This window comes from Tiliqua scincoides, chromosome 3, assembly GCF_035046505.1.
Source record: "Tiliqua scincoides isolate rTilSci1 chromosome 3, rTilSci1.hap2, whole genome shotgun sequence".
NCBI classification, from domain to species: domain Eukaryota; kingdom Metazoa; phylum Chordata; class Lepidosauria; order Squamata; family Scincidae; genus Tiliqua; species Tiliqua scincoides.
The window spans coordinates 174,802,411-174,816,980 of NC_089823.1; the positions used below are offsets into that span (position 1 = coordinate 174,802,411).

The 14,570-nt window shown below is 44.5% G+C and overlaps 1 protein-coding gene across 6 annotated transcripts in view; it reads right to left on the reverse strand.

Annotated features, from left to right (window-relative positions):
* Nucleotides 1-14,570, reverse strand: part of TACC2 (transforming acidic coiled-coil containing protein 2) — a 225,765-nt gene that overhangs the window by 174,493 nt on the left and 36,702 nt on the right. For 5 of the 6 annotated variants that reach the window (XM_066622536.1, XM_066622539.1, XM_066622538.1 and 2 more), the window contains exons 5-6: nt 5,313-10,934; nt 4,215-4,322 (exon numbers count right to left, since the gene is read on the reverse strand). The exons of the other annotated variant lie outside the window; for it this stretch is intronic. In XM_066622536.1, coding sequence (XP_066478633.1) covers nt 4,215-4,322; nt 5,313-10,934 — 5,730 coding nt within the window. The remainder of the gene's footprint in view (nt 1-4,214; nt 4,323-5,312; nt 10,935-14,570) is intronic. 6 annotated transcript variants of the gene reach the window in all.

Consider the following 14,570-nt stretch of genomic DNA (forward strand, 5'->3'; position numbering starts at 1 on the left):
AGACATGGGAAGACTCCATTCCCACATGTGCAGAAAGCTAAAGACTTCTTGTCGAAATGAATAATACATGCTTCTGGTTTTCAGCCAGAACAGTCAATTGCAACACTTCAGAGGGGAGCAGGCAGTACACATGACTGGTTGAGAGCCAGTCCTGTATTGCTCATTCAGACAGGGGAAAAGAAATTCTAAACCTTCACTACACTCCTTAAGAGACCACAGCATAGCCCTTCTGACAAAGTAAACCACAATACCTCTGTTAGCTAGTGCAGGCTAGGGGTGTAGCCAGGCTACTTCAGCAGTGCATTCCGCAAAGGTTGTGAATTGTAATGTTTCTGCCTTCTTTTAATAATTCTCACCATCATCTTTTGCCACTTTCCTTCCTGGGCTAGCAGCACCTTGTTCCCTATCAGCAGCCTGAGGATAATACAGACAAATCCAGTTTCCAAGAAATGACCAAAATGAGTAGCATCTATCTGCTTAGTAATTTTTAAGCAAGTTGCCAGCCTCAGGGCAGCTCACTGGATCTGAGACAAAGCTGAAAGAATGCATCCCCATCTCTTAAAAACTCTTACAAACAGCAGCTACAGAAAAGGCCAATCTGAACTGCGACTATAATGCAGGGGAAGGGAGGATTAACCCTTCTCCCAAGTTCCCTTGCTGATTAAAATTCCCCCAACTCCCCTTTTTGCTCCTGTAGAAAACAAAATACTGTATATATGAATGTTTTTCCTACTGAGCATTTTGCAGCTTTGAGGAAAGGCATTTTTTTCAAGAAAACAATAACAATTTAGAAGATCCCCGCTGGATCAGGCCAAAGGCCCATCTAGTCCATCTTCTTGTATCTCACAATGATCCATTATGGCCCACAACATGTGGGAAGGAGAAAAGCTTACACCTCCCTCCATCCATTTGGCCCTCAGTGCCACTGTTGGTAATGCTTTATTGGGTGCTACAGTCTTGTGTTTCAAGAAAATTGTGCAAAATGCACAAGTTCCCTTTGCTTTCTGTGCCTTCATAACACGACCACAGCTGAAATATAGCCTCTAAAACTCCCTAAATGGGAAAATATGCACGCTGGTTGGGGAGATACAAAACTGTTCTGAGCAAACTGGCTTGTTCACAGTTACAATCTGAGCAGGACATTGTGAGGATTTCATTATGGATATTTTGTGTTTCTCTGCTTCACAGTTGTTTTTTAAGCCCAAAGCTGCGTGGAGAAAAGGTACATGATGAAGTGAGGCTATTAACAGAAGCCTTTTTCCCACTCTAAACAGCACACTGGGCTCTATGAGATCCTGACTAGAACCACAGCAGGAGCAAAGTATCAAAGTATCATCCCACCCCACCAAGATTTGACTGTGTGCTCCCTCTCCCATCTGTCTCCTATCCCTAAATGCATTACAGCAGCCTTGGGGGATCACACACCAGAAGTGTCTTTTCCTGAAGTTGAGAAACAGGCAGCTTTCCCTCACATAACAAAGTGAATACATTCCTTCTAATTATTATGAAACTGCCACCATCACAGCAAGGCAGAAAGAACTGGCTCCAATATGTGGCGGTATGAGCCAAAGCATCAACAAAAGTGGGAGGATGCCAGGAATTGTTTGTGACCTGACTGAACCTACAACGCCTCCATTTTCGTAGCCCTAATATTGTGCTGTACAATGCACTGGAAAGCAGGAGAGAGGCAAACACTTTCTCTTCCTCCTGTAATTGTACATTCCTGCAGCGTGCAAGTCTGAACAAAAGGTAAGTGTTCCTTCTTAATTGCTCTGGGAAGTCCTCCGTTCTCAAATCCCGTGCATTATATTCTACTGAATATTCCTGTGCACACAGTACACAAGATGTGCATATCCACAGGCATGTAGCTAAAAAAGAAATTGACTGTTCTGCAAAAACTAGCAGCTGCTGCCACTTGGGAAAAATATTCAGACAGGAAAAACAGGTGACGACAAATTCTTTTGGCATATGCAAGTATATGAAGCAGTGCAATTATGAATGAGCAGCTGCGGCTCAAGATACCACCCTATTGGTCACAGGTATGTCATTCTAAAACACATGCACACTCTCCCTTTCTTCTCTCTAAGCCTCTGAGCTGTAGAGAAGTGGAAGTATTACTACACAGAAACGGCTCTCCCCAGCAGGAACATCAGACTCTGCCTTACACCAAGTCAGGCCATTGGTTCAGCTAGCTTTGCGCTGTGGATCCTGACTGGCTGTGGCTCTTCAGGCTTTCAGACAGCAATCTTTCTCTGCCCTACCTGGAGGTGCCAGGGATTGAACCCCGGATTTCCCACATGCAAAGCACATGGCTACCGATAAGCTAATAACAGTCACAAAAGCAAAGTTGGAAAAGAAGAACTCGCAAAGACAGTGAAGGTCTCACTTTTTCCAATAATGAAAGGTTTTTAAACACCTTGAAAGTTTAACTACCTCCTGGTAAATGAGCCAGGCATTTGCTCATGAAAATGTGGCCACTCCAAAAATATAAACCAGGGACATATTTTTCAATCAGTCAGACTGCCCATTCCATGTCTACCATACTACCAGGCAGCTTTTTATTCCAGGCAGTGCTCAGCCCCCTTCAGGGTAGCAGCAAAGGTTCCTGTTTACACTTTCTATCTTACATCTGGCCAAATGCATTCAGATTAAAATGGTGTGAACAAAATTACAGATGGGGCATACATTCTTAAGAAGGACTACCAGAATTCATGACAAGCTGAAGAAAAGTTGCCAGCTTTTCTTCCTAGCACTTCTTTCCCTTGTGTCTTTACGCAATTCTGTCATAAGATAATCAGTAGACCATTAGGTCTGCTTGCATATCTCGCAGACAACTGGCAGGCAGCACTTCTGCCATTCTGTGGATTGTTGCCAACAGTGCAGCAGTGAGCCCCGTGCTGACAATGTCAAGCAGCAGACTAGCCATTGGAGCAGGTTAGGTAGCGGTTGGTGCAGATCAGGGAGGGGACTCGGCTGGGCTGAAGACTGGGCTGGGTGGATCTTTGCAGCAGCACCCTCTGCAAGATCTGGAGCTCCTGGCCCAGACAACTACCCAGGCCTGACATGGTCCTTCAGCCTCTGCTCTTTAGTGGGCTGAAGGGAGGTGTGTCAGGCCTGGGCTGGGGGCATGTTACGGGCATGTTAGGTCTGGGCCAGGGACTCCGGATCTTACAGAGGCCTCTGCTGCTGAGATCACAGCACCAACCCCAGCCCCCCGCCCAGTCCGATCCCCTCCCTGATCTGCCCCCACTGCCACCTTACCTGCTCCAATGGCTGGTCTGCAGCTTGACTCTATCAGCCTAGGGCTCACCTGCTGCCACACTTTCGGCAACAAGCTACAGAATGGCAGAGCTGTTGCCATGTCAGCAGTCCGTGAGATATGCTAGCAGACCTGAATCTAAATCTTTACACTGGCAAAATAGCTAGTGTAGAACTGAGTAGGCCCACTGGGGACCAGAGAGAGGCACAGGAAGTAAGTAAACATTTCATTTATTTACCTGTCCCTGCATGCCTGGTCCCTAGCCAACCCATGGGATACAGCAGAGGCTGTGTTAGGGGTGCTGCATTGCACAGGACAGGTTGGCCAAGGATAGGATTGGGCCCTTAGAAGCTTAGCAGGTGAGGCCACTTCAACCCTAAGCCAGTAAATCTTGGTGTGCAATGAAATTTCTAAAGCCACAAGAATCCTGCTAGATAAAAAAAAAAATTGGTAGCCCACTTGAAAGTCATACTCTCTACCCTGGATATGCTTGCACCTTAATTCAAGTTGTCTGAGAGCTGTTGTAGTTACTTAATGGGGGGAGAAGAAAATAACTCTGCACAAAGGTATTTCCTATTATTGATTCACATGAACCTATACCGAGTTCTAACTCTGAGAACAGGTTCCTTGGTTTAGCCTTGGCTCAAACTTAGCTATGATTGACAAGCTGAAGACAAGACAAGCTTATCCAAGATTGATAATCTCCTTCACAGATTTGTTTTAGAATATCTGCTACACATGCAGCCTAATCCTATGCATGTCTACTCAGAAATAAGACCCATTGTGTTCAATGAGATTTACTCTGAGGAAAGTGGGGATAGGTTGCAGCCATGGTGGCATTAAAACTAATTTCCAGTATTAGGATTTGGTTCATTTTCATGCACCTGGAAAGAATGATTCTGAAACAGAGCAGTACCTTTCAAGAAAAGAGTTAACAGTTTTTTTTTCACTGTACCTTTCTATTCTGCTGTCATCTCTCGCCTCATCTGAGGAGTCTTTGGCTGCTACTGCTAGAGTGTCCTTCTCAGGTACAGCAAGAAGGGAATGACACTCAGGAAAATTGCTGAGGTTATGAAAAAAGCAGGGAAATAGTGAAGAAAGAAAGTTACATTCATTGGCTTGAGAATTACGATTGTCCTGAAATGCACACAAGGGTAAAATATACCTACAGAATAAACATTTTAACTTTAAAAAAAGAAAAGAAAGCAGTTGCTAAACTTCAAGGCAAGGTTCATATTCTCAAATGAGATAAGACAATTGGGAGCGGAGGTGGTTGTACTGCTGGAGCAACTTCAATAGCATCAAAGACTTCTACCCTATGACTACTGGTCCTTCTGATCTGGGGTGTGGGGGAAGTAGAATGAGGCCCCCTAATGAATTTCTCCCAGGTGCTTCCTGGGAAGATCTAAGCAACCTACATATCCTGGACGTGGTAATCACATCTTAAAAATCCCACTCATCTGAACACCTGTCCCAAGTGCAACAATATACTAAGTGCCACCAACTGACCAGATGTTATAGGGAACACTGATAATAAAGTATGACATCAATGGGGCAGTTCAGGATACAGTACTCAAGAACATTAGAAGACAAGTTGGAGTAATCCGGTGAACTTCTTAATCAATGGAAGAGACGAACACTACATGTCAAAACGTTTAAGATCACTGAGTATAGTCACCTCCAAACAAGTCTGCAGCTTCCCAATGCTTGCAGAATTGCTTGAATTTTATGCCCGATTAATAACTGAGAGTTCATTTAATGCATTGTGTAGGTATTTCAGAGGAATAAACGGAAAGAACTGTTAAAACCTCAGCTCTTCACAGGTTCCAGACTATGTCATGGCTCCCTTCATCAGCCTATCCTATAAAGAACATTTTCTTGAACTCAGTCCAAATTCCACAAAAAGAATTATAGTTGGCATCAGGTGGGCTGCAAAAGTTTATGCCCTGTTTAATGCTACATAATAAATTGATTTATCGGGTGTCATTAAATGGAATCTTATTCGAACCAGCATACTCACAAATCTCATTTATAGTTAATTTTAAATAAGTACCTTTCAGCAGGAAATTCTTCTGGTGCCATAAGCTTGCTGGAAAGGTTTTGCTCAGATTCAGTGAGCAAAGTGCTTGAACCCTTTCCCTCAGTATCCGGAAGGGACTTCTCATCTGCCAAATTCTCTTCTCTGTACAGATCTGCAGACACAACTTCAGTATCCGTACTCATTGTGCACACACCTTGCTCCATCCCTTGAGTGGCTTCTGAAAGCTTTTTCACATCAGTACCTCGATTGCATATACTGGGTTGCAAAACTGGGTCGCTGGTATTAGTGAATAATGTCCTTGTAATACCTGTTTTAGGGGTGTTAACAGAAATATGTGCTTCTATTTCTGCTGTGTCATTAGCTTCTGTCTCATACCCCTTACTCACACTGCTAGCCTCTGATTTCCCATCACCAGGAGAGTAATCATCAGGGTGTACTTCATTTTTTAAGTAGTCTACTAGTCCAAGTATCGCTGTGTCTGGTCCTTGGACTGGCGTCAGCAGGCATTTAGTACTTCCCAAGGCATCCATTGTTATACATGTCTCATCCTGGAGAGTATTATTATCCAAAAGATCACTGCAGGTGGCTTTCATCTTGGTTTCACCAGGCAACATCCCAGTCTGTTCCGTTTGTACTTTGTGTTCACAAGGGTCATTAAGAAGAGGTAGTGATGCTGACATGTCATCCAGGTGAACAACACTCTCCTTGTTTTCCTTGCCTTCCCTTCGGTAATGACATTGGTCTCCAAAATGCATTATCTGTTCTTTAGCTAAACCAGGTTCTGCACCACCCAGACTAATCAAATTACCTCCCTCTGCCTGTACAGTGATAGTGCTGTCAAAGTCACTTTTCAGAACAACTTTAGAAGGACCAGCAATCCTTATAGGCAGGTTATTGTCAGAGGCAGGCAAAAGATTCACTGTTTCTGGGATAAAAAAATGAGAAGATTGTAGCTTTTCTGTTTCCAGGCACTCCTGATTGCCGGCACTGTTGCTTCTGATAGTACTAACACATTCGCTTTCCTCTGCCTTCACCTGATGATTGCTTGAGCTTTCCAAATTGCTGTCTTGCTGCTGCAAATTTGCCAGCGATCCAGCACTTGCACAACATTCCTTGATAGGAATCTTTTCTGAAGAGGCACCTGGCAAACAATATTCCTGAGTATTTGTCATGAGTTTTTCTTCCTGAGCTGTCTTTTCTTTACTGGCACTGTTGATAATCCCAGTCTCTAAAGGCAACACAGATCCTTCTGTGTTTTGGTCACTTTCCGGTTCTCCATTGCTCCCATCACCCGCTTTCAGTGTTGATTCCGACTCTAATGTTTCTTTAACCATTGGGCTGTCCCTCTCGCATGCACTGTTTTCAGCTGGAGGGTAGGATATGTCTGCTGCCAGAGCACTTTGTACTGTTTTCTCAAAGATTTTGCTAATATGCTTCCTGAAGTCAAAAAGGCCGAAGGCCTTGGAAGTCGGAGCCTCCTGCTCCTTTTCAGATGTCCCTGCAGACTGCTTGGGAACATCTATTTCCATCTTGGGGGTGCTGAGATCTTCTACCGAAACACACCTGCTTTTTTCCACATTCTCTGGGTTTTCTACAATCTCTCTGTGCTTGTCATCTATGTGGGTGACATTTGCTGCAAAATCCTCATTACAGCCTGCTTGCTTACTGAGAGATGAAAGGCTCAGAAGTCTCTCTTCTAGGCTTGAAAGGTTGAAGAGAGATTCTCCCGAGCTGTCATACTGCGGAGCTTTGAAGTTTACATCACTTCTTGTTCCTTTTGTTTTAATTGCAGAGATTTCAGTCTGCAGCTTCTTGAAATTAAACGGGGACAAACTTCCTTCAAACTGCCCCACCTCAGCAGAATCTTGTAAAGTTAAGACATTCTCTTCTGAATGGAAGCCCTGGTGACGAATCACAGGTTCTTTCCCTGGGTTCGTCTGGGAAGGAATATCACCTGAATGTAGTGTTTCAGCGCTCCTTTGATCAGTTGAGCGTTCCTCTGTTAAAGTATCGCCTACACATATAGGTGCAGCAGCCACAATAGCAGTCTGAAAATCAGGACCGGTACCTAAGGCATCTTGGCATGCTGTAAATTCCAACTCATCTTTCTGTAAGTCGCCCACAATGCCATCATTCATGCAGTTTGCAGGCTGCTGGCTCACTTCGGTATGCTGATCACATGAAAACAGGAATGTAGAACAATCTGTTAATTCTGCTTCAGAGCCTGCAGGTAAAACTCCGGTCTTTTGAATATTGTCTGTTTCATGCAAACTATTGCTGGAAGCAGAGCCTGTGTGTTTGGGCAACACAGGATATTTTTGAGAACCTGCACTTTCAGCAACTGTGATAGTAAAGTCTCTCTCAACACATATTTTGCCACACCTATCGTTCACTATGATTTCATCGACTAAGCTCGTATTCTCTTTTATTTCCATACCTTTTTCTTCCAGTTCTTTAGCCCCACTTAGCAGGTTCAGGTCAGTCCTGTTGGCCTCAGAATTATGATTTGTAATTTGAAAATCCATTACCAAAGTCTGTGGCACAGCACTGGCAGTTTTCTCTGGCACTGGAATACATTCTGTTACACCAGTGTGGCTTTTATTGGTGCTTTCCATCATTCCCCATAAAATGTGCATTTGCTCATCAACGACAGATTGTTTTGCAAATGCATCATCAAGACCTGCTTCTTCATGAAGACTGTCTGAGATCAAAGAATTAGAATCCTCCTGCGTGAACTTGCTGCTGAGTTCTTCGTTAAGACAACTTTCTTCTGTCTTTAGATTTGTTGGCATTTGCAGGTTGCTGTCTTGCACAACTCCTCCCTCTGATTGAGGAATACTTAGGAAATGTGCATTTTCACCTGTGGAATCATGTGGTTTCATCTCCTGCTCACAAAGTACTGTTTGAGGACTCTGCAGATGATCTATAATTTCTTTCATTTCACTGCCACATTGCTCCTGATGGCCACTGGGTTTGCTTAATTCTGGTGGATGCTCCCTTTGGGACGATGTTCCATTAGGCTCTTGTTCATTAGAGGCTGTGACTGTTTTAAGATTGTCAGGCTCAAGATTGTCGAGTTCTGTGTTTGCATGATGCTGTTGATTGCTGAGCTTGGAGGCAAGGGACATTGGACTGTCTTTTTGTTCTACTTGCAGAGGTGGAATCAAAACATCCACTAGTTGTTGCATGTCCACAGTCTTGCTTGGAAGAGTTTCTAAAGATGTTTCATCATCACTGTTCTTTGGTGGATAATTGGGCTGTCTTAGGCTGCTATCCTGTAAGTCTCCAAAGATCAGCTTCAGCTCCTGGGAACCGATCTCCATCATGCTTGCCGAAATGGGTGGGCTGCCAGAACAATCCTCTTTCATACTTTGATCATTTTCTTCAGTTGCTTGTTCTTGGTGTACTTGCTCTGGGGAGTCCAATTTGCTTTCGAGTTTCTGTGCCAAGGCTATGTCATTTGCCTGGCTTTTCATTTCTGTTCTGTACTCCTCCTGCCTGCTTTCATCACTTTCTTTCATAGCCACAGCACTGCTTTGTTTGGCAACAGTCACAGGTACGTAGTCAGCATCATTGTCCAGAACGAGGCTATGCTTTTTGCTTTCGGGTTGGGAAATATCCACCTGAAATTTTGGTTGTTCTAATGAAAAGCATTCAGGAACCCCTGCCCATTGATTTGAGCCCAAACGCTCAATTTCTGCATTAGGAACTGGTATTTTTTCCTGCAGCGCGATCCTGCCTTCAGAAGTTATTTCATGCGTAGCTCTCCCTTCCAGCTCCCTTTCTGTTCTTTTAGTAACTGTGTGCTCCCAGGCTCCATCTCGCTTATTTTGCATAACAGCATTGTTCTTGGAGCGTAGCGGCAATGAACCATGCGCGTCTGCTAAACAAACTTTTTTGGTCATGTTCCATGCTGACAAGCTGAGCGCTGTGTCTTCTGCAGCGGGCTTTAAAAGATCATCACTCTGTGAATGCTTTTCCCCTGGCAAATGTAGTGCTTCAACAAACAGAAGACTCTTATCCTCTGTCTCATGTGCAACTCTTTCCCCTTTCTCTGATCCCCGACTTAATTTGGGTGAATGATCTTCAAGTGCATCCGGATTATATTCTGAACCAATGTCCTTCTCAACAGCTTTGCTGCTGGCATCGCTTTTGAAACTGTTTATTAAAGAGCTCCAGTAATCATCCCAGTTTGCATCGGAGCTGTCCTGCCCTCCGGTCATTTCAAAGGTCAGCAATGTCCCTTGGTTTGCCCCTTTTGGTGTAGCAGGACTTATAAAAACTGGACTGCCTTCATTTCCACCTCCTCCCAAAGAAATGTCTTTGTTTTCCTCAGACACTATCTGTTCTTTTTTAATGAGCTCAGGAAGCTGGCTCTTGCAGGTGAAGCCTCTCTCACCTTCTTCCCCCAGTGACAATCTTTTATCCGTTACAGAATCTTCTTTCATTACATTCACAAGATTTTCTGGGTCAGAGAGAGGAATTGTTTTGCCACTCTCACATTTCCCTTTTATGATTTCATCATTGCTGCTGGCTTGATCTGTTCTGTACTCAGATGAAGTACCTGCTTTTTGCTTTTCTTTTTCCGCAGGCAACAAGGACATGCTGGAAGGCTCAGAGCTAACCAATAAATCCTCGCTGCAATTTTTTCTTCCAGTAACAAACAGAGTTTCTGCTTTTTCACTTGTGGCTTGAGCCGACCAGTCATTTTCAGGTGGAGAATCTCTGCTATTTTCTTCTAACAAGCTGGTCAGGGGTATACTTGAAGGGTTAACGGATGAAATGGGCACAGTGGGACTGGCTTCACACAGTTCCCCAGTTTTCTCAGGGGAAACTTGGTTGGGCTTGTTGCCTTTGCTTGTTGCCGCATTGATGGCTGCACTCAACTCGACAACACTCTGACTACCAGCAACTGTTCCATATTTTTCATTGTCTGGACCTCCTGTTGTGGGATAAATTGGGATTAAGGTTTCCTCTTTCATTAGCAGGCTGCCTGCACCATCTGTGCTACGTCCACCTAGTTTTATCACAGCCTGCTCCCCATCACCCACTTCCAAAGGTCCTGCCTCCTTGATGGCCCCTGGAGCGATACAATAATCTCTCCCTTCATTACTCTTGGGTAATGGGATGACATGTGCTTCTCTCTGATTGCTCAGCTGTTCATATTGTCGTAGTGGTTCTAATTCATTCAAACTGGTTTGCACAGTTCCAGCTGCTGGCAACGATACAACACTGGAAGAACTAAGTTCCAAGCCAAGGCAAGCAGAGTTTCTTGCATCCTTTTTTTCAAGGGCAATAACAATCTGTTCAGCATCAGAGCCACTGTCTAGCGATGCGGTAGGACCAGTTCCTGCATCCTGGTCATTAATTGAGGTCGGGTATGGCACCAGGAGCGGCAAGCCACCAGGGCTACCTGGAAGACTCAAGTATTCCTTAGCACATTCCACCAAAGTCATTGAGATTGGTTGACTTCTGCCCTCTGTGTCTTCAGTCTGTTCCAGGAAGCCGGACACTGCTTGCTTTTTTTGTTCATGCAGGATGTTACTCAGAGCCGTCACCTCTGGAGTCACTGCCAGCGTGGTTGGACTGGGTGATTCTTCGGCAGCAGAGCTACAGGAGTCTTCATTACTAAGGCTGCCAACAGTGGAAACATTTATTCATTTCAAATGGGCAGTAAAGCAGAAGACAACAACAGCCAAAAGTCATGCCACAAAGGTTTCAAGGCCATGCAGCACATGCACTGAAAAGCTGGCTCTCTGCTCTCCTGAGGCAAGAAACCAGGGGCACAAACTCTGTGCTAACACAGACAGCAGCATCACATAGCAATATGCTCCCTCAGTGTTTTCTGCTGTCTATCACAACAGGAACACGGATTAACTTCTACAGATCATTTTAAATAACTGAATAGTTGCACGCAGCTTCTTCCCTCACTCTGTCACAGGGACACACATAAAATAAATCCTAGGGTGAGCATGAACTTGGAAAACTCATCACACCATGATTGAATTTCTGATGAGAAACAGCAGTATGGAATGACCTTGCTGTTCCTGGAGTTTAAAAAGTCACGGGGTTATTCTAGTGATACTTTTGTTGTATGAATCTGTATTCCTTAAATTAAGCAATGGGCAGCCGAATCTCCAGCAGCTCCACCAGGTGCAGCAGCGCCAAAATAACTACCACTGCAACCAGTGGTACCTCCAGGGCCTTCAGAGGCCTCCATGGGAGAAGGGGACTTTCATTCCCTTCCCCTGGGGAAAGCTCCAAGCCCCGCAATGGGGCTTCTCAAGTCTGCATTGGCCATTCTGAGAGACTTGAGAGCCTCCGTGAGACTTGAAAGTCTCCCTACCAGGTTTTGCAGCCTGATACAGATGATAGTCCCACCCTCCTCCCAGGCCAGTTTTCTCCCCCTACCCCGCCCTGCCTCCCCCTGCCCCTGCCCCATTCCGCCCATTCCCCACCTCCCCCACCCCAAAATTACTTACTGCTCCAGTATTTTTATATAATTATATACTGCTCCAGTATATAATTACTGCTCCAGTAATTACTCCAGTATTGCTGGAGCACCAGCTGGGCCTCCATGAGGCGCTGAGACTCAGTGCCGACTGGCACTGGCCGAGCACCAGTGGCCCCTCCTCTCTGGGTACCATGGGCGTGCCTTTTGGCACATTTGAAACTCAGTGCCAGCACTGAGGAAGTTTAGAACTGAGTCCTAAGGCTGCAAGACTATGCATACCTACCTAGGAGTGAGCTCCATTCAAGAGAGTTGGACTTCATGCAAGAGAGTTGCATAGGATTGTACTGCATAGGACTCTAATAATTCTACCCAAGCTAACCATTTTGGCAACCTAGGGACAATACTAAGGGACATACTGCTAGATCAGACCAAAGGACCATATAGTCAGCATCCTGTTACACACAATTGTGAACCAGATGCCTCTGGGAATACCAGAAGTGGGACATGTGGGCAAAGAGCTCTCGCTATTGCTCTCCTGCAGCTGGTATTCAGGAACAGGAGCATACTAACAATGAGCCTGGAAGTAGCATAAGGTCATAATGACTAGCAGCCATGAATAGACGTCTCCTTTGTCTTCTCTGAATTTGTCTAATCCCCTTTTAAAGTCATTGAAACTAGTGACTATCACCACATCTTGTGGCAGTGAGTTCCATAGATTAATTATGAGCTCTGTGAATAAGTATTTCTTTTTGTCTGTTGTCTGGGCAGTCAGTTTCATTGGGAGAACAGGTTCTAGGATTATGAGAGAGGGACAAAAGCTGCTCTCCATCCACTTTCTCCACTTTCTGTATAATTATATAACCCTCTAACATGTCCTCACTTAGTTTTCTTTTTCTAGATGAAAGAGCCTCAAACATCATAGCCTTTAGCACCTCCACTGTGGCATGGTAAGATTTTGGATATACCAGATATTGGAACCTTTAGTGCTAGTCATTTTTTTCCACTCATTCTATTGGCTCTATGATTTGTTCAGTTCCAATGAGGCCACCTTCTTGCATAATTTCCCTAACTGTGTTGCCAATCTCCACCCATGTTCTTACTGTGCCTCCTAGTGAACTCTGAGTCACTTCGCCCATCATCACACCTTCTGCCTTCTACCATAATCATACAGTCCTTCCTTGCTTTGTCCTCTACCATTCCTGTGCAACAGGCATGCCCCCCATAGCTCAGAATATAAGCTCCCTCCCACCCAGTGCTGCAACTGAAATTACTCCTTCCTACAAGGTGTTATCCACCTCCTTGATGTCTATCTAGTTCAGGCTTGCTTAAGTTGTGATCTGCCAACCTGAATGCAGCCCACCAAGAGGAGATTTATAATCTCCTGTTTTACAGTTCTCCCAGGACACAATACAGCTGGTACATGGCTGACAGACTGTATTCAGCTTGGTGCATCACAAATTATGTAGGCCTATTCTGTCAGCAACTAGTCATGAAGGTAGCTCTAACACATCACCTGCTATGGAGACGAATAATTTCTTCTCTGCAAAAAGAAATGTACTGCTGTCATTTGAGGGAGGAAGATGTATAGTGATGTGCAGGCACTTGGCTGCATATGCTTATTACCGTCCCTAAGTCATAACCATGCAGTGTGTTTAAGTACAAATATGGTACCTCATGAAAACAAAGGCAAAATAAGATTGCTGCAGATAAATTTTAAACTGTCATGCACTCATGCATCCCTTCTCAAATACTCAAATACACTGCATATCTTGTATACAAAAGTAGTAAGCATAATAGCATGCCAAATTCCGATCCCCTTCCCGGGCCTGACCCACCTGCATGGATGAATAAGGGTTTACAAATGTCCTCTTAACCCAAGGAGTCCTCCAGTAGCCAAAACTCCCCTGTGGGATGCAGCGTAGCTCACATTGGTGCTGCTGCATCACCACACAGGGGAAAAAATATACTGAGGAAAAAAATGGTGCATCTTCCCAACCCCAAACCCCAACTCCAGTATACCAAATGCTGTTAAAGGATCAAGCAGAACTCATGATGTTGATATTCTTTCCCATCTTTCCAATCGCTCCCTCAATATTCCATGATTCTCAGGGGACAATGAGCATCAAACTGTTTTTGGGAGGGGGGTTACTTTTATTTTTTTCTTTTAATTTACAAATGTACGAACTTCTACATATCTCGAAACCGCATTCTGGGGTGACCCTGCCTGCAATCTGATAGGCACTCAATCACTGGAGTTTGTTATTTATATACAGAATAATAACATTATACAGAATGAAGGATGCCATCCCATTGATGGTTGGCATGCATTCTGATCTGCAACATTCTCTCAAGGAGCCGACTAGAGGAGGAAGAGAGCACTGCACCCACTTCCTGCTGGTTCTCTGCAATCTGCATTGCTGAGACTTTGTGAAGAGAGAGTCCAAGCAATAAGGAGTATTCCCCTACCCTGGGTACAATCCAGCTGTCCTAATGCAGGCTAATGAAATTGTTAGGTTCTTTGCTAGTTTACACTGAATGCCTGCTGATGCAGGAACCAGGTTGGCCCCGATGACATATAAGTAAGTGCTTTAGGTCAATGTTCTTCAACCTTGGGGTTGTGAAGTCTCAGTTGTGTGGTTGTGGCAACTTTAAGGAATGGAAAGTTTGAAGACTAATGGACTACAGCTCCACCAGGTAAAAGGGGAGGAATCTGGTGTACCCCTTCAGGTACCAGGAAGTGGTGTCCCAGTCCTGCTCAGGTTCTTAGCAATTGTGCTAAAATAGCTTTCACTAGTGACAGGCTTCATGGAAACTTA